The 22,916-nt window shown below is 43.1% G+C and overlaps 1 protein-coding gene across 2 annotated transcripts in view; it reads right to left on the bottom strand.

Moving 5' to 3' along the window:
• LOC139928526 (ras and Rab interactor 2-like) overlaps positions 1-22,916 on the bottom strand; it is a 35,407-nt gene that overhangs the window by 6,664 nt on the left and 5,827 nt on the right. For both annotated transcript variants that reach the window (XM_071921104.2, XM_071921105.2), the window contains exons 2-9: positions 19,814-19,954; positions 13,639-13,733; positions 13,088-13,286; positions 12,155-12,269; positions 10,280-10,352; positions 9,210-9,301; positions 5,206-6,657; positions 861-943 (exon numbers count right to left, since the gene is read on the bottom strand). In XM_071921104.2, the coding sequence (XP_071777205.2) occupies positions 861-943; positions 5,206-6,657; positions 9,210-9,301; positions 10,280-10,352; positions 12,155-12,269; positions 13,088-13,286; positions 13,639-13,733; positions 19,814-19,870 (2,166 nt within the window). In that variant the 5' untranslated portion in view covers positions 19,871-19,954. The remainder of the gene's footprint in view (positions 1-860; positions 944-5,205; positions 6,658-9,209; positions 9,302-10,279; positions 10,353-12,154; positions 12,270-13,087; positions 13,287-13,638; positions 13,734-19,813; positions 19,955-22,916) is intronic.

Raw genomic sequence — 22,916 nt, forward strand, 5'->3', positions numbered from 1 at the left:
CTTGACAACACAAAACAGGACATAAACTCCTAATCTATGGGCCACCAGAGCTCTCTGGTATTCAAATGACTCTTTTAAAAACCTATAATGGTGCTGAAAATACAAAAAAAATGCATTATCAGAGCAAAATGCATTGTGCCAGGTTCACAGAAAGAAATGCCAGAAATTTGGACAAAAAATGAATAAGAGTACAGAATGATTCGAGTTAGGCTCTTGCATCTAATATTATATCTTATCTTGCATTGACGTTTTGCTCTGATCTATTGGCTGTTATCTCAAAAGTGTAGGAATCTAATTGAGAGATATTTGACCCAGAACATGTATCTCTATCCTTTACCCTCTGTAGGGAATGGGATGTGATTTATTATTTTATTTTTTTTGATTATTCAGGATTTCAATGTTTTTGGGACAGGTAATGTTAGTGGTATCTTAAAAATTAAAATCCTAAAAATTAAGGGTGGGAGATTCCGTAGATATAAGTCATAAGATATAAGATATAAGGAAGATATATGTCCATTTTCTTCCAAAGTGTTCTGTACCTTACACTTTCTGAACTTGGGAATAAAGTAAATTCTATCTTAATTTATGATAGTTTGCAAATTTCCTACCACTTACTACAGCAGTATCAATACAGTCCTATGCACCTAAAAAGACATCAGAGTTTGGAGATTACTGGGAGGTTACTGTTTCACTGTCATTTCCCTTGATTTTTTCCTGCTTTTTGTGTTCCTGATCACATCTCTGATCTCGGTATGTACTGTAAAGGATCTGACAGTTACATAGTGATTCTATAGCTGCATGTAGTCTAACAAATATCTGACATGATGTTGCAAGGAAATGCGACACTCCTCATCTCTCACCTGGAAGTCATGCAAGGCCACTTCCACCACGCTCTTTAGAGGCTTCAATACACACTTGTGCATGGCTTTCTCCAGCACCTGGTCTGTGGAAGAAGACAGCGACACACAAACACACACACACACACACATGCCACAGGTAAATGTCGAAGCATCTATTTCTTTTTTTACTGTGTAAAAACACCAAATCATTAATGTCTAAAGCATCCAGATGGAGCAATATTTTACAAACTGAAAGGGCATCATCCTCTGTTGTGCAAGACCCACTGCAAACACTTAAATCACTCTACACAGTTGAAACATCTCACTGACCTACACACTGTTTGGTCATTCAGTGATACTTTATGAGACTAACTAACTTTATGAAAGAGTAACTAACCTCTAACATACTGTACAAAGGCAATTCACAGCCCAGCCCAATCCATAACACTGCCATAAACCCCAAATGGGACTAACCCGACATGACCTAAATCTCATTGATGCTTTAAATGCCTGAGGATTTAGCTGGGCTCAAGGAGTATTAAGTATCATTTCATACACTTTGATGTTACGAGAGATAAATACTCTTTACTGTGCCTTGGATATTTCACAGTTAATGCACTGGAGTACATTGAATTTTTATGCACCTATTAAATATTATGGCTGTAGCTCACCCTGGACTGGGTTTATCAAGGGAGGTTTCAGTAGAAATTAAGTTGCCCATCCAACTTCTAACTGTTGCTATGACGAATAACTCCTTGAGGATGATTAACTAGCAGTGGCAGAGCTTATAGACCAGATACTATGCAATGTTGGACACCAGGACTAAGATCTATAGTGGTCTCACAAGTCTCACTACATGCATTTATCTGACATCTATCCTTCATTTTAAAACAAAATTTCTCCCAGCCACCTAGTTAACACACCATTCCTTGTAACTTCGCACAGCTGAAAAGAACAAAACATGATTTTTCCAAACAATGCCTTTTGGGAATGAGCCAGCAATTCAAAAGTGCAACATTCATTCAGCAAGCATGCAGTAAAAAGTTGGACTTCTACAATGGCCACATCTGTACCTAAGACCTACATAAGCTTCAAATAACTTCCTGCCTACCTCAAGTATGTCGAGTATGTCACATTTTGCACAATTGTGTCGTATTGTCCACTGGCAGCAGCCTGAAACACAAACATTCATGCCGCACAAACACTCTCAACAATTCCTAAACCCCCACCCACACCTACCCACACCCACACCCACACCCACACCCACAACACACACACATACACACACGCACACGGACCATAATACAAATAAGCTTTCAAGCTTCTCTAAGTTTTCCTTGACATTCAGATTTGTACTCAAGGATGCCTTCTGAGTAGCGCATTGTGTTGTCTATACTTTATCAGTGATAATCAAATTAATTCAGTCACTATTTGAAGAGCACTTCGGTATCTGACATTTATTTCAGTTCTCTTTATTGTCCCTTCTAGGGAAATTCCTCATGCGGCAGAAAGTAAAAACAACAACACAACAACAGCACCATACATACACACCACCATTAACCAATGACTTGACTCCACACACAAAAGGCAAAAATACACAAAAACAGGACCCAACATTTAACATTCATGTTAGTAATCTGACATGAACATATGCCTTTTGGATCCTTCTATCCAAAGCACCTTACAGTACCACAAGTGCACACACTTTTAGCATGGGCGGTCCCGGTGTGAAACAAACCCCTATTCCTGGCAGTGTTGGCACCATGCTTACCCATCGAGATAAACAGAACCACACACGCACATAACAGTGTAAACAAGCAAGTGTGCACATCCAGGAATCCCGTTCTTTCCAGGGAAACAGGAGTGTTTGCTTTTCAGAGAGTCAGAGGAAGGTCAGAGTAGCACAGGGTGAGTGCACTCCACTTACACTACAACACAGCAGTCCTCTGCACTGCATGGAAGAGCTGCAGTGTAGCAGGTCGGCCGAGGCTAAAGTTTGGTCGTCCTTTGTAGCACACTGCCAAGGCAAATAAATATGAATTCATGCACAAGGGGAAACCTGTGTTGTTTACAGTGGCTCGACTGCTAGGTAAATACATCTGGTTCTCATGTATATACAGGGAGGTACAGCGGCTAATAAGAACACACTATTGGACATAGTGTGCACAGTTACACAGGCACACATGCACATATACACACTTACACACACACATACGAACGCACAGAAACACATGCCCGCACACACACTGTGGCAGATTACCCTACCACTGCAACTATTCATGACAAACAACTAATTCACAGTACATAGAGCAGCCAGGTAACTTGCTAAAGCTAGGCTAGACACACACACACACACACACACAGACACACACACACAGACACACCTCCTTACTGCTGATTTCCCATGTCCTTTGTATATTGAGGAATGTTTCAGTCAGTGAAGTGAGAAAACATTATCACCAATGGAAAAATGGAAAACTCACAGGCCACACAACGGCAATCACGTAGCCCACACACACACAAACACACACACACACACACACACACACACACACAGATTACAGAGTGAGAGTAAACTAAAAGATAATTTCTACGCCTCATCCTGTTTGAACTTTGCGCAGGCCAGATCCCCCTGATTTACAACCCTAAAATAACAGCCTTTCCTTTTCATTCACATCCTCCCTCCTTCCACTTTCTACAGTTCCTACCCAGTCCTGACCATAACTTAGGGTGTGTGTCGACAGTCTTCCACCCTTCCCTTTACAAACACCCACAGTTGATCTTTCTACCTCTTTACCTCACATACAAAATCGAATTTTAGTATGAGTGAGTATAATATACTCCTACAGATACTTCAAAGTGTGAGAATGGAGCTCTAGCCCCCCTTCTACTACAATCACGATAAATTTAGAGTCAAATGAAAACATTTCTTTCCCGAGATGTCAGACCTTTTAGTCCTGAGTAACTCCCCTCCCTCTCAATCTCTCTGTAAACATTCTGTCCGGGAATGCAAAAGTCAGCTTAGCTCCACTTCTCCTTTCCTTTAAACATATCCTGTGGGGTTGTAGCATGACGTCAGCCAGTCTGTCTGCTCTCTGTTCGTACAGTTTTCACTAATTTTAGTTGTTCATTTCCAGTGAAAAGTGAACAAAGCAAACTTTGTAGGCTCCACATTTCCCAGTATGCCAAATGTACGCCAAACAAACCACTAAACAACCAAAAATCTACTCAACTATTTCGCCAGTGCATGTAGATTGTGTACGGCAGGGTTCAAGCAAAACAGTATTATCTGAGGTCAACTCATGCATCCTCTAAAATGGATTATAATTTCAGTTCAGCTTCAAGTTTCAGTCGGTGGCTGCTGTGTAGAACGGCTTTACATTTGTTCACATTTGCCTTTACCAAAGGGAATATTTGTGTGAGTGTGAGATACTGTATGTGCGTGTCTGTGGTCAGTTAGCACAACCAGAATGGAGCACTTCTCTGTCTCTGAACAAGGCTTTGCTGTTATTGTTTACAATGAACAAGGGATGTGAGACGAGCGCAAAGACATGGTTACATATTCATGCAAATACTCAAGTCCACAATAATCCAAATGAAATGTCTCTTTGACAAAGCAGGTCAAGTCAGGCAACAGTATTTTTTACAATCATCATGACCTCAATTGAGCTTATCTACAGCAAACTGTTCTCATATTTTATAACAACTATTTTGATATAAGCCAAAGATAACGCCAATTTGAAGTCAATGGCATTTCTTCCATTCAAAATGAACCTCAAAGCTTGGCACTGTGGTGTGAGCTTATGCCAACGAGAAGAGGCCTAGAATAACTCACTGCTGTACAGCACACTGGCATTTCTGTAACTCTACACTAGTACTAAGACAGACTAATATGGAAAGCTTCAAATAGTAGGTCTAACTCCCATGCCAATGGCAACCCTTGGCACTCACTGCACATTGTCAGTGAATGAAGTCATTTTGAAGCCTTTTTTTTGGAGTAAAACCACAGAGGATTTACTTCCCTTATTATAATGGAATAGAAACACATGGAGAGCTGAATGCTGTAAGAGATGGGGATATGAGAAACACTCACGTGCATGTGTGCACACACAGGTTGATGTACAGGAGTCTTTGGGTTGGCTTGGTTCCTTCACTGACACTTAAAGCCCCATGAAAGTACCACAGTCCAAATGTTGGGGGTCTCAACATTATTTTCAAGGTTGTCACTCTCTAGTTGCCACTGTGGATTCACTCACTGGTGACACACACAACCACCAAACATATTCTAACCATGCATAATACACACACTATCTCAACTTGATGGTTTTAAGGCCTCTCTTTCTTCTTTGTTGCCGGTGGCACTTACCGATCTGGTCCTCAGGTATGAGTGACTCTATAGGTGGGTCCAGCTCTGAGCTCTGCTGCAGGTAAGCCTTCATCTGGGTCATGAACTGTCTGAGAGTCTGCAGAAAATCCATCCCTGACGTGTGGCAGCCCCGGTTCTCCTGAACAAAGCTGATGTAGTCCTGGACCAGGCTGCCAAAATATGAGCCCTTGTCCCTGGACAGCTCTGCGATCCTCTTCACCGCCCGTCTCTCTGGAGTCATGAGGGAAGTCAGCACCCCGCTCACCTTGCGGAAATGTCCCTTCAAGGCCCTGGGCAGGATGAAGGAGCCCCCGCTAAGGCCCACGCCGACCCTTCGCCTCCGGGATTTGAAGGGCGGACGGAGCCCCATGTCCAGGTCTGTCTCTAGGCTAACCCCGTAGTCCTCCTCCTCATCTTCATCCTCATCCTCATCCTCCTCACTGCTGTCCTCGGCTGGTTCCCGATGGTTACGGTGGTGTCGGGACGGGCTGGGGGCCAAACCCAGGGAGAAGCCAGGAGACTGGGAGTAGTCCAGAGAGTCAGAGGAGGAAGTAGACATGCTCATGTCACTGAGCCGCTGGCGCCCCGCCTCACGCATGGGTGTCTTTCCTGTCGGGCTGGGCGGACTCCCTGCGTCGTTCTCCAGTAGTGCATCAGCAGGAATAGAAGGTGGCGGCTGGCAGGGGGGAAGCTTGGCACGGGACAGGGCCTTGGCGATGGTCTCATCGTCCAGGGCGATGTGGCAGCGGTGGGCTTCCAGGTCGGGCTTTTTAGGCCGTGGAGGCGGCGGGTTGGAGGGCACAGGGATTGGTGCGCTGGCCTTTTTGGACGGGCTGCTGTGCTTGGCACCCATGGGTGGTCGAGAGGGTGCTGGGCGCCTGGTGGTGGACTGGTGTTGCCTGACAGCCACGGCAACAGTCTCTGGCATGCTCTTGGGTTTGGTGGTAGGTGCTGTTGGCGCAGGTGGAGGCGGGGCAGGGCGGCGGCGCGGCATTGAGCGGGGAGGAGGGGGGCGAGGGGGAGGGGGGCGCGACTTGCCGTTCACCTTGATCTTGTCCGTGTGCTGGTCACCGTCCTGGCTGCTGCTTAACGCCGTCACTGATGACTTCCCTGCATTCCCTGCGTTGTTATCTGACTTGGCGGCATACGAAGACGAAGAAGCAAAGGGTGGGTCTTCCTCACAATGGCGGTGGTGGTGGGTCTGGAGAAAGAGGGGGTTGACAAAGCACAGAGGCCCACTGGAATGGTTTCTCTCGAGACGAGGGGAAGATGGGGGAGGACGGGACCGTAGGGTCGGGGGGGCGCTGTCGTAGTGAGCTGTCTGTCTCTGCTGTAGCCCCTGCTGCGCCCCCCTGTTCCTGTCAGTGCGCTGGGGGCTGAGGGTTCGGCTCAAAGGGCGAGAGGGAGGGGGGGAGGTGCGACGCTGACTGCCAAGGGCAGAGTCCCAGAAGCCTGTAACACACACACACACACACACACACACACACACACACACACACACACACACACACACACACACCAAGAGGCAATCATTAACCCAAGTGAAACAAATAGTGTACTGCTAAGCCAATCCAAAATTCTCAAAAAAAGAATATCCCCACCCAGTAATTGTTATACACACACAGGGATCTGCACAATAAACATCATATAAAGAATATAAAAGAAAACATAACACTGTGGATATAAACTTTAAAGGCAGCATTGTCTACTACTTCCCACTTACAGTTCAGATGTTTCCTCAAAGTTTCCTGAAGTTACTCTTTCTCTCTCTCTGTCTGTCTTTCTGCTCGTTTCTTGTTTCTTTCTCTGACTCCTTTGCGTCTCGGTGGCAAAAGTGTGGCGAGTTCAGCCCTGCGTTTCTTGGCTCTGACACACTGGATGCTGACACACACCCAGAGACACGGAGAGGGAGTCACCCATGCTAATAACATAGTGGGAGGGCACTAAACACACCACACAGCGCAGATCCTCCACTCCTCCTTCCTGCTCTGTTTTCCTCTCCCCTCCTTTTCCATATGGCTGTATTTCCTTGTATAGTTCTTGGTTCCTTTCCTTAGCTCTCGGTTCATTTTCTGTTGTTTCTTCTGAGTTTATTGCTCACTTATTTGATTTGCTGTCTTAATCATTCTCCTCTCTCATGTTAACCAAGCGTCTTTCCTGTAAAAGTGGAGGACATTTGCTCCCATTTGGGTGCTCTTGTCTGGTTTTCATTGAATTGCTCCATTGTTTGCTGCTATTTGGCAAGACAGTCCCTGCGCTAACACACACAGCTTTAATAACCACTTGTAGAGAAAGAAGCTACTGTATCCCTGCATAAATACTTTGATAAAACATAATTATCTCATCATACGGAAAAGAACAGGCAACAAATCATGCCCACTTCAAAATGTCTATGCAATGATTGGCAGCCCAGCCTGGTTTGACAGGTCCTGCATCCTAAAAATGGAAATGCAAACTCTTGCATACCTGGGGCAATAAAGAAGTGGGGCCCGGCTGGTTTAGCACAGTTTCATATGTCTTAGAATATCTCAGTATCTGGGGACTGAAATTTGCCCGTGGTATTCTTACTGGCCCGTGACAGCAATGAGCACCCAACCCTGTGGCTCTATCTCTGGAGCGAGGCCGCAAGAGGCGCCCCCCCCCCCCCTCCCCCCCCCCCCCCGCACTTTGGTCCATCCACAGTACACAGATCCTGGGATAGATATACTACTGACTGACCCCACTACGGCATAGTCCAGTTCTACAAGGATCAGCCCTGTTCCCCTTGATTTAGGTTAATATTTAACTGGAATAAAGATTTGAGAAAAGGGCATAACATGATGTAATCCACATAGATGCCCTCTAACAAAACTCTCAAAGGGAAATTCATGATGCCCTTAAATCTAAAATAACACAATATGAAATTGTTATGCTTTCATCTTCTGCGTCACAAACAGCTGTTAAACCAAGTTGAACTGACTTAGCAAAACCAAAATCTGCTGTCCCGGACAACAACAACTTCACATAAAATATTGGTAGCAGCACAAAAACATCCCCCATGCCCTCTGGGAAGGCAAATAAAATGCAAAGCGCTAATGATATTCAAATGTCTCGGAGGCTTCAAAAGCGCATTGTAACTGTCCAGAACAAAACATTATACACGTGTGTGTTTCAGATGTGCCTGCTCAGATTCCATAACATAGACCAAGGCAGTCTGCTTTTTGTCTTCAAATAGAAACTTTCCAGTGAAGAAGGGGAGTTTCCCTATATGTCAGTATCCTAAGAAAGGTTCAAAGGCTGACTCACAGTTAAAGCCTTTCTCAACCTCCACCCACTCCACATCCAATGTAAGCAAAACTATGCAAAAGAAGGCATAGGCATACTGTGCAAGCTCACACCCACTCCCATTTACACGGGAATGTAAGCACACATGCACACACAAACACATAAACAGCTTTTCATTGTTGGGAAGGAGCTATGTTTTCGCATGTGTTTGCGAGCATTGTGTGCTTTCAGGCATATGTCCGAATGTGGTACAACAGTATCTGTGTGTTTAGACAGCATGCAGCCTAGTTTTCCAGCTGCCACTCCCTACACTACGCACGGAGCTATGTAGTGAGGCTCTGCCATAGGAAGCTGACTCACTGCAGTTTCACAGCAGCTGAGCCTAGAATAACATGACAGAGATGGAGTGACTAAACCTGCTGTGAAACCAGATCCGAATGGTCAGCATGAGTTAACAAAGTAAAATGAATCAAACTATTTATTGCCTAAAAAACCTGTACACATCAAATACTGTATTTGCTTACTATCTTACTGACATTGACTGGGGAAGGGAGTTTGTATGCTACAGTATATTGGAGTGCAGCACATACAGACAGACACCACTGGAAAGTTAGGATCGAAGAGAATACTTTAAGGAGTTTAAGCCACCTCCTCTTTATCTTCTTTCAAATGTGTGTTCATACAGAATTTTAAGCCATTTCCTACATATTATGCCGTCTCTAAGTAAAGAATTGGGCTACCTGCTCCAAGCTGAGCCACCTCCTCCAGCTCTTTCTGAGTCTTGGCTGATGCAATGGCCTCTGGGAGTTTGAGTGTGAAAGGCAGGACGTCCCTAAGTGGAGGGAAAACAGACAATAAATATCATAAGAAATCAAAGAGAGCCTATGGAGGGAGCTGCAGTAATAATCTTATGAAATAATGTGTGTACATAGATATTGAATGTACTGTATATGTTGAGAGCCACTGTATTCACTTTGTAGTCTGCTGTCTATCATACCTTGTGCCGTCCTTTCGCATTATATGTGAGTTCCTGTAGTACCGCATGTGTCAGTATGTTCTATGAAACTCTGTAAAATGTTGACATGACATCTGTACATTTATTGTACTTGGAAAATAACGTGTCTGTGATTCTGACTCATCAGTACTGGTCAGGGTTATGATACAAATTGTTGTCATTTGAAAGTGATATCCCCTTCCAAAAGTGATGATGCTATAGGTTTGGTTGGCAAAACAAAGGACTGAACACTGGCATACAGAGAAGTGAAAATGACTTCAAATACCACTACTGTAAACACACTGACCCCAACATGCTTTCACTGTAAACCAATAGACAAGCTCTTGAGGCATGCTATCCATGTTGAAATCATGAACATGAATTAACATGCAGCACAAAAAACATAACCTGCATTTGTGAGACTTGGGATGCTTCTTTTATTTGAGGTCCGTCTCTCCAATCGAAACCAGGTTGTGCTGTGGTGGCTGTTACTGCTAGTGGCACAAGTTTCCCCTTATTTCTCTTGTCTGTTATTTCAAATCCTGTGTCTGTCTGTCTCTGCCAAGCTGGCACGAGCTAAAACAAGAAGTGAGAGCCTCGGGCACTGAGAGCTGACTGCTTACTCGACAAACATTATTTTCATCCATGGAGTTTCCATACTCGAATCACTCTCTCATCAAAGAGGAATGACAGCTCGAGGGAAAAGACAGAGAAGTGGGGGGGGGATGGGGTAGATGGACAGAGAGAGAGAGAGAGAGGGAGAGAGAGAGAGGGAGAGAGAGAGGGAGAGAGGGAGAGAGAATGTAGTTTATTTACCTGCTAATACAGTAGAAAGCCACCAGGCGAAACAGATCTGCAAAGCTGATGCCAGATCCCTCGAGAGAAAAGGCTGCAAGCAGATGAAACAGACAAATTCAATTACAATTCATACACCGGGTCTCACTCAGATACATTTGCTTACAATGCGTTTGCTTTGGGAACATTTGTTCTGTCAATTAGGTCTGTCACTGTCAGCATTTGGCAAAGCAGCTTTTGTTTTACCAGTTACAGCCATATTGAGTGGCAATATTCATACACCTCTCAAATGACATGTGTAGGTTTCGAGAAATAAAATAAAATTGTGCATTTTGGTGAACAACTTGTGCTGATCATGGTCCACTCATACTAGTCCAATGCAGCGATCTCTCCACATACAGCATTGAAATGCCAACTGGAGACCAGCTGACCCATATCTGAAGGCCAAACCAGGTCAAAGGCACTCCCCTCCCATCCCTTGTGTTTTGTCATTCCAGCAGGGAAAATCCACAGCTGGTATGTCATCACAGTTTGGCGCTATCACTGCTCCATTACTAATTCAAACCCCAGTACTGAAGCACAGCACTTCAATGTAGGACTGATTATTATTGATTATAAGCACGATTATGATTAAAATCCAATACTATGTTCCAATCTTTACTATAATCTTTACTATATTGTGATCACAGTTATATTAACCACAATAAAGTTACTTACTGCACTCTTATGTCAACATTTTGAAATGTTTCATGTTTCAATATTGCAGATATACCATATCTATAACTGCTGTAATTATGGCAACTAAAATTGCACTATACAATTATACACAGTTAATTGTGCAGCCCTACTAGTTCAATGTCAATGTTAATGCAGTAGAGAAAAACATGTGACCCACAACAGAGATATGTGAGGCAGGGCTGGGAAGTAGAGGTTTGCTGAAAAAGATAAATGCATAATCAGCAAACCTTCCTTGGTTAAATAGAGGTTAAAAGAAACAACAGATATAGCTGGGAATGTATAACTGCAGCAGAACCACGTGCAGATAAATTACTTTACCACTTTCTACCAGGAATTTAGTGAGACAGTCACGTTTCTCAATACTGATACAACTGCAAGATAAGTTCAAGTTTGCTATTGGTGCACAGAAAGGGCTGTAAATGAACACAAAGGATAGTTAAATTGAGACTATTTCAGCTTAAGAATCTATCATTTGTGCTTTTGGACGTGCATGCTCTTTTTCAACAACGCCCTGCTTCACACTCACACAACTACACACACATATTTACACCTGGGATCTAACCAACAATCTTAAACTGTTAGCCAAACTGGCTTCCCGCTGGTCACAAGTTCACACCCCCACGCATATGTGTATGGGCTTAAGTGCGTCCACAGCATGTGGGGGCGGACAGGATGTGACAGCTGTAACTCTGTGACCGACAGTACAGCATGACCACAGAGGCTGCGGTGTGGTGACTAATCAGAAGACTGAAAGACTTTAGTGATTAAAAGTTCACACTAATTTACGTGCATTTACTGATTTGTCTTAGCCGTTACAACTCATGAGTCAACATATGGGTTAACACTGTCTGAAGTGCATGGGTGTGAACTAAACTGTTGCTTATGAAATATATTCTGTACATAATAAGCTCTCTGTTTTGGGAGTGTGCTGCAGATCTGGGTCAATATTTGTGAAATAATTCTCACGCTTGTTGTAAATCTTTGTGGTTTCATGGTATAGGACAATACAAAGACTGTCAAAAATAGAGACGATCTGGAAGTCCATTTGTAATAGTTTTCTGTGACTGACAACATATCTGACAGTGTCTAAATTGCTGTATCCCGGTACAGTAAACCCATCTTTTACACAAAGTAGATTAAAATAAACGTGATACTCACTGTACTGGCTCTCTCTAACAGGGAAGTGGCTGATGGCAGCTCCGGACCGTTCCTCATTCAGATGCACAGAAAGGACTTTTCTCTGCAGAGTCGCTGACTTCCTGACCAGGAACACCTGCATGAGAAATTCAGGGGATAAGAATTCACCGGTGAATAATTTAAGATATAATATTCTATTTAACATTAATATTTGGTGGTGTACCCTGAAAGCGTATACATATATATATATAGTACATTACTGTTGTTGTTTTTTTCAAACATGGCCCTATCTCTCTGTGTCTACTCTATAGTAAACAACAGACTTTCCCCAGTTTTTTCCAACTGTGGTTGTAAGAGGCGTAATCCCATAAGGAGGTGAAATCAGTGTCACATCTAGTGCAAACCTGCCTGTTAAATACAGTATGAATTAAGAAAAGTAACAGTATGCTAAACTATACTATACTGTAAATACTATTGACACTAAGAAACCTACCCCTTTGTCACACTTTATTTGTTTATTCCAATGTTAATACTCAACTTACTATCAAGTGGCAATAATTAACTAACTAAACAATTTAATGGGTTTCAGGTGATACTCACAATAGTGTGAAAATAAGTCTAAACATATTCATTTTGAGTATTCTGCGTTTATTTTGACTGTCAAAAACACTTTGTAAACTCTGTTTTTAAAGGTGCTATATGAATAAAGTTATTATTATTACATTCAATGTCTGGTTTAGGCTTAATATTCGGGTTGGGGTTACATAGTCTGTAGAGATTCAGCAAATAGGCAAGTGACACTTTGTTGAACATCTACTTTTTTATCACCTGATAGTTAGTTGAGTATCAACATTGGACCATCCAAAGAAAGTGTTACAGAGAAAACTATGCAACATATGTGTCCCAGGATCCTAACACATTTCAATGAGACTCATCACTGTGGACGCCCCTCACCCCCGGTGGCTGTTTGAGCAATATGCGTCTGGCCTCCTCTTCGCTGAGCGCCAGCAGCAGCCACACTTGGTGGGTTTGAGTCAGCCTGTCCAGCACGCTCATCCTCCTCCGCAGGGAGTCGTACCCAGAATCCCTTTCACCCCCCGCCCCGCCACAGTGGGGGGACTGCAGGTAAACTCCACTCACCTCCCCCTCCAGCCTGGAGGAGAGAGAGAGAGAGAGAGAGAGAGAGAGAGAGAGAAATAGAATGAGACAGAGAGATTAGAACACTTTCTCCACCTGCTGGTGAAAGTGAGTAGAGAGTGCATGCAATCAGAGTTGGCATGCACACATGTTGAAGGAAAAGAGGTAAGAGCAATGTAACATTGTATTATCAAAGCTGTACACAAAGACAATATCAGTAATACAGTACAAGCCAACCAAAAATGTAGTTTCACTCAAAATCCTCACCTCACCAAGTAAAATTTCCAAACATTATCAGGAATGACAAACAAAAGCACAAACAAAATCATGAGTGGGAGTGGGAGAATATATGTGGAAGACGGCCTCACCCCTGTAGGACCGTGGGCTCCCTGTCCACGGCTGGAGAAGTCTGGACCATCTCCTGCTTCAGCTCCCCAATCTCCAGCGCAAACGTGTCGATGAGCTGCAAGAAGACGGAATGAGAAACTTTGACTGACGAGAAATTATAGGAAGGCAAGGAGGGAAGAAACGGAGTAAACGAAACTGACAGCGATGTTAAAAGATAAATCAGAGGAGGAAAAAAAATTGACACTGGGAACAAAGGCAGATTATTGGTCCAACCAGGGTCCAGGGGGCAGGGAAACAGTTAGTCATTTTTCCTGTGTATATACCTCATTTCCTACAGGCAGGAAACATGGAGACAAAGCAACGACAGCAATGACCCACATCCACCCAGCAGCACACACAACACACTGCCACCAATGATGGCACATGCACGCATAAACAGGCACAGTTACACACACACACATAACTCTACACCCAACATATTTTTACAGTAAACACGTTTCAAAACAACGACTGCACGACTTGTAATCTGAGGAAGTGTAAACATCTGGATGAGGGGAACGAAGAGGAAGCCACTTATCACTTATGGGACAGGGCTAAAACTTGATGGATAACCTCTCCCATATCGCACAAGGCTATTTTCAGACTGAGAGAGATAAGGGTTGTCGCCATGGGCATTCAACTTTATGTTTACCACCAATTAGTCAACAAAGTCAAGGCTTGTAATGACAGCAGATCTAATAACTTCAGGGTAAGATGATGCCTGTGTGCTGTATTTAGTTTCACTCCACAGCCATTTTTGGACTCAGATAGTGGTGACACAGATTTGGGATTGGCCTTACACAACCAAAGCACTAACATAACCAAAGCATACCAAGAAACCATCTTTGGTTGAGCAATTTGTTTTTTATTTTGACAAATAGGCCACCTACTCCCTTTTTTTTTAAATTTCTTACTGAGAAAAGAGAAAAGCAGAGATGGATCCAGAATATGAAAGACACAGAGAGAAGGTTCTGGCAGGATTCAGTCCTAGATCAGCAGGGTTACGGTATATGTGACTCCCAACATGGTGTTCTAACCACTTCACCACTTCTGAGCACAAGCAATTTCTTAACAAGCATTACCACAAACCAGTGGCCCAGTTGCATAAAGATGGCAACCAATTGCTTTCATGTCATCTTGTTTTTGTAGACCATTCCACATTATATCTCACTCCCAGGGTTTTTTTTTGCCTCCTTAAAATATACCTGAGCAGATGTTGAAATCTGGATGCTTTGGAAGCCTACTTACTGTAGATTGCATATGGAAAATGCAATGAACATCAGAAAGTTTAGGCTATCAAACGAAAGTATGTATATGTCAATTAAGTGTACTTGCCTGTGACTGACAACTCATCTGATATTTTTGAGTTGTCCATGTTGCAATCCATGCAGGTTACAAATGCAAAAAATTATTTAGAAAAGCTATTTGACTCATGTTTGGTCAGGTAATGTCGGCTGCCATCTTTTCACACCTGGCCCTCTGCTTTTCATTATTCCCCGATGAGCCACTAGGAGGCGTCCTTCTCCAGTGTTTCCTGCTCCACCGAGGCTCCAGGCCAGACCGCGGTGACCGCAGGCCGCTCTAATCCCCCCCTAGCAGGACTAAGTGGAGCCAGCTCTGTCGAAGCCTCAGACTCCCCCAGCTCTCAGTCGGATCAGCACTCTATTATAAAGTACAACATGAGTTGACAGGTTAGCTCCGGTGTTAGTGGAGTCATGAGAACTGTACAAGTCACATGGAGACTGGAGGTGCTGACTGCAAACCCTGATAAAGACAGAAAGAGGTATTTGAATCTCGGAAACTGACAAGAATTGGAGAAATAGCTGGCATTCTTGCAAAATAAATGATCAGTGTCAGTTTTCAGCTGTGTACAAAAGCTTTGAGAACCATAAAAGTTGATTGAAGTCTCAATTTATACTGTATACCTCCTGAATTACTACTGCTGTACTGTAAGGAAGTCCATTTTACTACCTGGATGACTGAAATGAATCTACACAGAGACATTAAAGGCAGCAGTCTCTGCAGTATTGATGCGGGATAGATGCAGTATAAATGCATGCAAATGGACTTCTATAATAAGATAAAATAAGATAAGATAACATAGCACTTTATTAATCCCCTTGGGGAAATTCAGGAAAAAAACTCATTGTGAAGTCTTCTTTCTAGAGTCTTGACTCAAAGAAAAAGTGATTCACTAATGGTCAGCACTCTAGGTGAGTTAACTCAGGGATAGAAGTAGAAAGTGGAAAATCATTACCTACTGTAAAGAGACAAATACTGAATTATATAAATGGAGAGGGAGAGAGGAAGGAATAGGGTGAGGGAAATTCTTGAGCCAGAAAATGAAGGTCAGTGAACACATGAGTGTTGCTGAATGGCTGTTTCTGGGCAGGATGCCTTGTGGAGCGCTAATGCTGGCACCCGTGCAGCCGTTGTTTCACGCTGATGACTTTCATAGGAAAATGACTGATATCCAGGAAAGCACACAGGAACAAAACTACTCCTATCCACCTCTTTGTTTCTCAGGCCAACTCCCCTCCCCCCCGCCCTTCATTCATCTGGGTTTATTTCCCGTTTCAATTGATTTCATTCACTCTGCGCAATACCCATATATGACCCATTATGGATGTAAGTTTGCATGCATGCATAGACACACACACACACACACACACAAGTGAGAGGCGTCATTTATTCAGCTCTTTAAAGAGTGTCTGTGAGTGTAAGTGTGTGTGTGTGTGTGTGTGTGTCAGCGCACGCGTGTGTGTGTATAGAGGTAAGCGATTCTCTGCATGGGCTGCCGTTAAAGCCATGGATGCAGTCAATGGGAAACTATGTGTTTGGTTTTGACACACAGACACATACAGAAAGCGCTTTCACAGGGTTCAGACAGGATGGAAAAAGCTGTGAAGAGGCAAAGAAAACTAAAAGCAAGACAATCGCTCAGTGTTTGTTTATTATTGATCCTTTCCTAGATCTGTTCATCAGCATTGAGCCGTTTCTCTGAATCGTCTGTGCAATACAGCGAGTTTGACTGACAAGATGAATCCAGGTGAAAGCTGTAACCCCTTATTGAGACACAGAGTGCAACATAAGTTTAAATTGCAGCATCCCCAACATTATAAAGAACAGTAAGGTGTGCAATGTTAAAAGCTGCAGCACCTAGACAACAACTGTTTGTAAAACAAACAGAAGAAAGTTTGGTTTTATTCCAGAAGCCATAAGACTTGTGAATAGTAAATGTAAAGGGAATGGTCTTCTCACACAGCATATAGACTGATAAATGCACTAGCACTTTATTCTGGACTGGACAGACTTGGATAGTACTTATTTTGTCGTGACCTAGCCATTTTTTTTAAATATCTATTTTGTATCTTATCTTCTTCTTGTCTATATGTGTATGAATGATTGTATATTGTGGTCTCTTGTTGTTTATGAACTCACTGCCTTGAATTGCCCCTTGAGGGATGAATAAAGTATTTTGTATTGAATATATGTAACAAATATTCCTTTGTCCCTGCAGTCTAGTCATGAGGGGGAGATGTACAGAAGATGAAGAGGAGGATGCATGCTTTTATTTTTAAAGCCTAGAGACAATTGAGATGTTGATTGTGCAAAAGGGGGTGCAGTTCATTATTAGGAGGGAGTTTCTAATAATTTGTACTCTCACATAAACCCTGCTAGTCAGCAATACTGCTATCAACAGCATCCACCAGACAAAGCAGCCACACTAGACAAATGCTTTTATCTGGCAAGTGCAAGTGCAGTTTTAAAAAAAAAAAGCTTTCAAACGTTTTCCCCTCAACATACCTTTTCTTCTCAGGACCAAAAGTGATTTTGTGAGGCATTGTGTGGGCTAATCTAAATTTACCCTACTAGGCTTGCATGCTTTCTTCCGCTTATCTTACATTGCAGAGAGATGAGAATGCTTTGGCAATCCTCCCATCACCCAACTTTATGGCCTGCTTCACATTCATGCAGTTACACATATTTCCACCTGGGAGCTGCCCAGTATAACCTTGAATTGGCAGCCCTCCAGTCTCAAGCACACTTCTCTATCCAACTTTCGGTCCTGACATTCTCTGAAAAACACTGCTCTTGCATGATAGTATTCATGGTAGAGAATAACGGCAAAGTTTGAGTCTGGCTGAAAGTAATGACCAACATTTGTTTTCACTTGACATCACAACTTCATAATTTGCAGCTTTTTATGGCTGCCATTTTGCATCCCTTTTGGTAAATATTAGAAACACAAAGACAGGGCTAAGTGGGGAAAAAATACATACTTCCAATGTACTGATTTCCATCCCAACCAGACTATCTTTAGATCTTTGGTGAGCCAAATATGAACATCTATTTTCTATTTTAGTTACCTTATCATGTTGCAAGCCATGTCATTTACTTATTTACTTATTTGGCATTTACTTGTTTGGCTGTCTCCACTGTAAACAGACTATAAAAAGGTAGGAATTAGGACCATTGTAATGCTAACAGGATTACAGTAAAAAACACACTGGTTGCATTGGTAATGTGTTAGATATCCCCCACAAGTACTGGGATGGTCTCTGTTTACCTACTGGAGACTCAAAATCAGTCAGTGGTTCAAAGACAGAACAGTATGCATCATGTGACTGGCAGAACATGAATGATGAAGCGAGGCTGATTGAGGTAGCAGCAGTAGAAAGGAGGCAGACTTCGCTCATTATCCCTTTATAAATAGATCCTCTTCCTGAAATAAGGCAATGAAGTGGTTTAATGAGACACGCAGATGACATAATGCATTCTTCACATCTGAGACGATGCTAAAAAAAAGTGCTGACAAGTGTTGCTTCGATGTGTGTGTGAGGGATGGTGTGTGTGTGTGTGTGTGTGTGTGCGTGTGTGTGTGTGTGTGTGTCTGTATGTTTGAGTGAGAGGGATGAGAGTATGTGTGCATGTGTGATGTGAGTGAGAGGGTCAGAGAGAAAGAAAGAAAGGCAGAGAAAAAAGTAAGAGACAAACAAAGAAATGGGGAGAGAGAGATAAATGAGAGGGGAGAGAGAGAGAGAGAGAGAGAGAGAGTTTTATTACTCCTGCGTGTGTGTGTGTGTGTGTGTGTGTGTGTGTGTGTGTGTGTCAGGCTGCCAACAATTGCAGCTGGCATTCTTCATCCTCCCCACCCACTCCTCCAATATACAGTACTGCAGAACGACTAGGAAAACAGAGACAACTCTACTTTTATATTTCATCAATCAATACTCTATTACTTTCTGAAAGTATGAACAAAAGTGAGCAGTCAAAACTAATAACATGAGAATTTGCGGCGGTATAACTCAGGCAGAGGCAGACAGGTTAAGATACCCCAGAGTTTAGGAACACATCAATTCTGTTATAAATTCTTTGCCACAGAAAAAGAGAAACAGAGCTACAGATAAGTTAGTTCCAGTAGAGAGTCACACAAAGAGGAACAAACGTGCAAACAGATATATTAGAACCATGTATAAATATGTTTGATAATGATAACGAATAAAGATGATGATGTACATGGCATGCAGCCTTACAAATTGTCACTTTTTCTGTACCTCCATTTAGAGTTTTTTTAAGGAACTGAACCCCCATCTTCAACCACAGCTAGCATGCACATATATCAATATCTGCTTGTTCTATACACTATCTACATCTGTAAATTGAATATATTTGATAAGCCACCATGGCTGAACAGACAAAGAAAAGAGCGCCACCTACAGAAACTCAAACTTCATCAACAGAAAATTCAAGGAAAGAGATGTCACAGTCCCGCCCACACTGTTTGATTGACAGCTGATCTCTGGGAAGTGCAGTGCAGAAACACCACAGCAATGAGTGCTTAGCACCAAGATGTCAACAACAACATAAAAAAACAAGTAACTTGAGGATTACCAGTTTAAATACTTATCTTTTATCTTATATTATCTTATCTGTAAGCCAGCCTGTCAGTCAGCCTGTCAGTCAGTCAGTCTGTCAGTCTGTCAGTCAGTCAGTCAGTCAGGCTGTCAGTCAGTCAGTCAGTCAGTCAGTCAGGCTGTCAGTCAGTCAGTCAGTCAGTCAGTCAGTCAGTCAGTCAGTCAGTCAGTCAGTCAGTCAGGCTGTCAGTCAGTCAGTCAGGCTGTCAGTAAATCAATAAAGCTGATCAGTCCTTACCTTGAAGAAGCTGCCGCTCCTGTCCATCGGCTTGTTGGGCAGCGTGCTGGAGGCCATGTTGTCTTCCTATCCACCGAACCGGGTCCCTCTGTGTCTGGGTGTTTGTTTACGTCTGGGACAGTGTCTGCAGAGGCTGGAGTCCTGTGGGTCAAACACACACTTCAGACCAGACTCTTCTGCTGTGGTGCAACCAGAGGAAATTCCTGTTTTGGCCGCAGCCAGCATTATGGAGGTGCTGGTCAGCTGGAATGCTTTCATTGTGAATCTCTCTCTCTCTCTGTCTCTCGATTTCTCTCCCCCCCCCCCCCCCCCCTCCCTCCCCTCTCCTGCTCTCTTTCTTCTCTCCCCCTCTCTCTCTCTGTCTGTCTCTATTCCTTCCCCTCTCCTTCTCCTATTACTTTCTTTGCCCCCACTCTCTCTCTTCTTTCCCCTCTCCCTCCCAGATAATCATCTCCATCCTTATTTATCTCATTCCAATCCCTCGCCTTTTTGGCCAGAACTGTTGTCCTCTCATTACCTGTCTCTCTTTTCTTCCCTCTCTCTCTCTCTCTCTCTTAGTTTCACTCTCTTTCTTTCCTGTATCTTCTCCCCATGTCCTCATACATATATAATTAATTTTCCAGCTTGGACAGTCACAGTTCCAGCACAGCTGCCCTTCGTTCCCACCCAGAGTAACCAAAGAAGTTTAAACCTTAGTGCTTCAAAAAGAGAAAAGCTTCCATATCAGCACAGCTCTTTTAGAAGAGTCGATCCTTACTCACACGTCTGAACTCCTAACCAACGAACCAATAAAAGCGTAATGGTATCTGATTCACTCAGCCAATTTCACTTTCAGGGGAACCGCTCACTAGAATAGTACAGTTGTTTTCCCCAAATGATACAGTCATTTGGGGAAAACAACTGTACTATTCTAGTCTACTGTCACGAAGTTAAGCCCATAATGTGTTCTCTACAATTCCCCTCCCTCTCCCTTTCTCTGTTTTGCTCTCTCTCTCTCCCTCTAACTCCCACTCTCATTTTTTCTCCCTCTTCCCCCCTCATTCTCTCTCTCTCTCTCTCTCTCTCTGTCCCCCCTTCACTCTTTCTCTCTCGCCAGGCTGAAACTATTAGGCCAGCCCTTCCCTTTCTGGCAGAGGTTCACAGTTCACAGTGAACCGGGGAGATGCTCCGTCCGTCCACACACGCACTTTCATCTCACACAGGAAGGAAGCCGCCACCCCCACCATCGCAGGGAGAGAGGGATAAAAGAAAAGATCACAGGCAAATGGGGCAGGGAGTCTGGAGGCTGGGATGGCATCCATTCAGATGGTGCAAATACAATGCTGAACAAGTCGCTACAAGGAATGTGAAACTGACCCTGCCTCCAAAACACTGGGAATATTATTATCAGCCAACTTCTAACTAAATGGAAACATCAGTAAAACTCCAAACTGCCCACGATGGTCAGAGTTTTAAATAAGACATAGTAAAGAACATAATTGGGTCATGTCTGCAATATAGTTTTTACCACGGTGCGGTCGCCATGGCGCCGTGGTCGTTGTATAAAAGTTGTACTATTGTGAAAACTAATTTCAACTATAAATCTTGACACCTGAGCTGCGATTTTAGTCTCCCAGAATCCTCTTCGTATGCAAATGAGCTTAGATGACGTCACATGATCGGAGAACTTAAGTCTGGGTTCTTCGTATATTAGTTTGCATGGACTGCTGCAATATAGTAAACATCACATATTCACATACAGTTTCTAACAAATCACATTATTGTGTAAGTAGTGTGTCTATGTATGCTGTAAGCTATGTTTGCTAACTGTTCAGTTGCTAAAGTTAACTAGCAAGCCAGGGAACCTAACTTTACATTTTGACGTTACTTACTGTTTGTTTATTGTTATGCACAAATTGCAAAATGAGTAAACCATCTGAAATACTTGCACTGAATGGATTGAATAAGAATAAGTTCTTCTATTCTCCATAGAAGAGATGAAGGCATCTGATCAACTAGGGAGCTAGAAAGCTGAAATCACATTCAAATAAATTAATAATTAAGTAGGTCCATGTCATTTTGTCACTGTACAGAATCTATACTGTTGTTCTGTACTGTTCTCTACATTGTTCTAATATGTTTGAAGCTATCTGAAATGATACACATTTTGTTCATGCATTCAGCATGCCCCTGCAGGCGTGACTTACTGCAATAAACTCCAGTGAAGTAAATGACGACTGAGTTATGTTTCTGGTGAATTGTAATGAGGATACAGCCGTTTCCTGACTGTCTCAAAGCAATACTGATAGTCTAGCAGGATGGTTTCACTTCCATATAACAGGGAAGTTAGGCTTATCTGTGAGCTTGAACAATCTGGTGCTCCAATGTGAGAAACAGAGAGAGGAGTATGAAGGGAAAATGAAATGATAAAATGTACTAAGTATCTCCTGCTGAGGAAGTTTCCTGGAAAGCGATCGGTGGTGATTCTTTGTTCTCTTCTGTTGGTTCTGTAAATGATCAAACTAGCGACAGTGCCAAAGAAAACCTGGACATTCAGGTAAATAATCAACGTGCACGGACCTTACTGCGGCGACTACAGTTTCAGCCCTGAACCTCGGATGAAACAGAGAGCATGCTGGGTATTGTAGGGGACGAGAGGACTTCCCACCGGGGCAGCTCCCATTTGCGGCTCAACTTGGCTCAATGAACTGTGGGAATTTTATGAAGCCTGGCCAGAGACTCTGTTCAAAAGAGGAACAGTGAAATCACATCAAATAAACAAGCAAACACTGAACCGACTTCAACAGAATTTTCCTCAGTGCACACTGACCACTCTGTGTGTGTGTGTGTGTGTGTGTGTGTATATATGTGTGTGTATGTGTAGATGTGAGAGCCTCAGCTGCAAGCAAACAAAGACACATCTGAGCAAGATCCCATACACACACACACACACACACACACAGGAACACACAGGAACACACAGGAACACAGACAGGCCCCTGGCACTGTTACACAGAGACACACTGTTCCTAAGGTAAACATGCACGTGCGCGCACACACTCACACACACACACACACACACAAATAAATACTCTATAATACAAAGGATGATATACTGTATACA

Source organism: Centroberyx gerrardi, chromosome 3 (genome assembly GCF_048128805.1).
Source record: "Centroberyx gerrardi isolate f3 chromosome 3, fCenGer3.hap1.cur.20231027, whole genome shotgun sequence".
Classification (NCBI taxonomy): Eukaryota; Metazoa; Chordata; class Actinopteri; order Beryciformes; family Berycidae; genus Centroberyx; species Centroberyx gerrardi.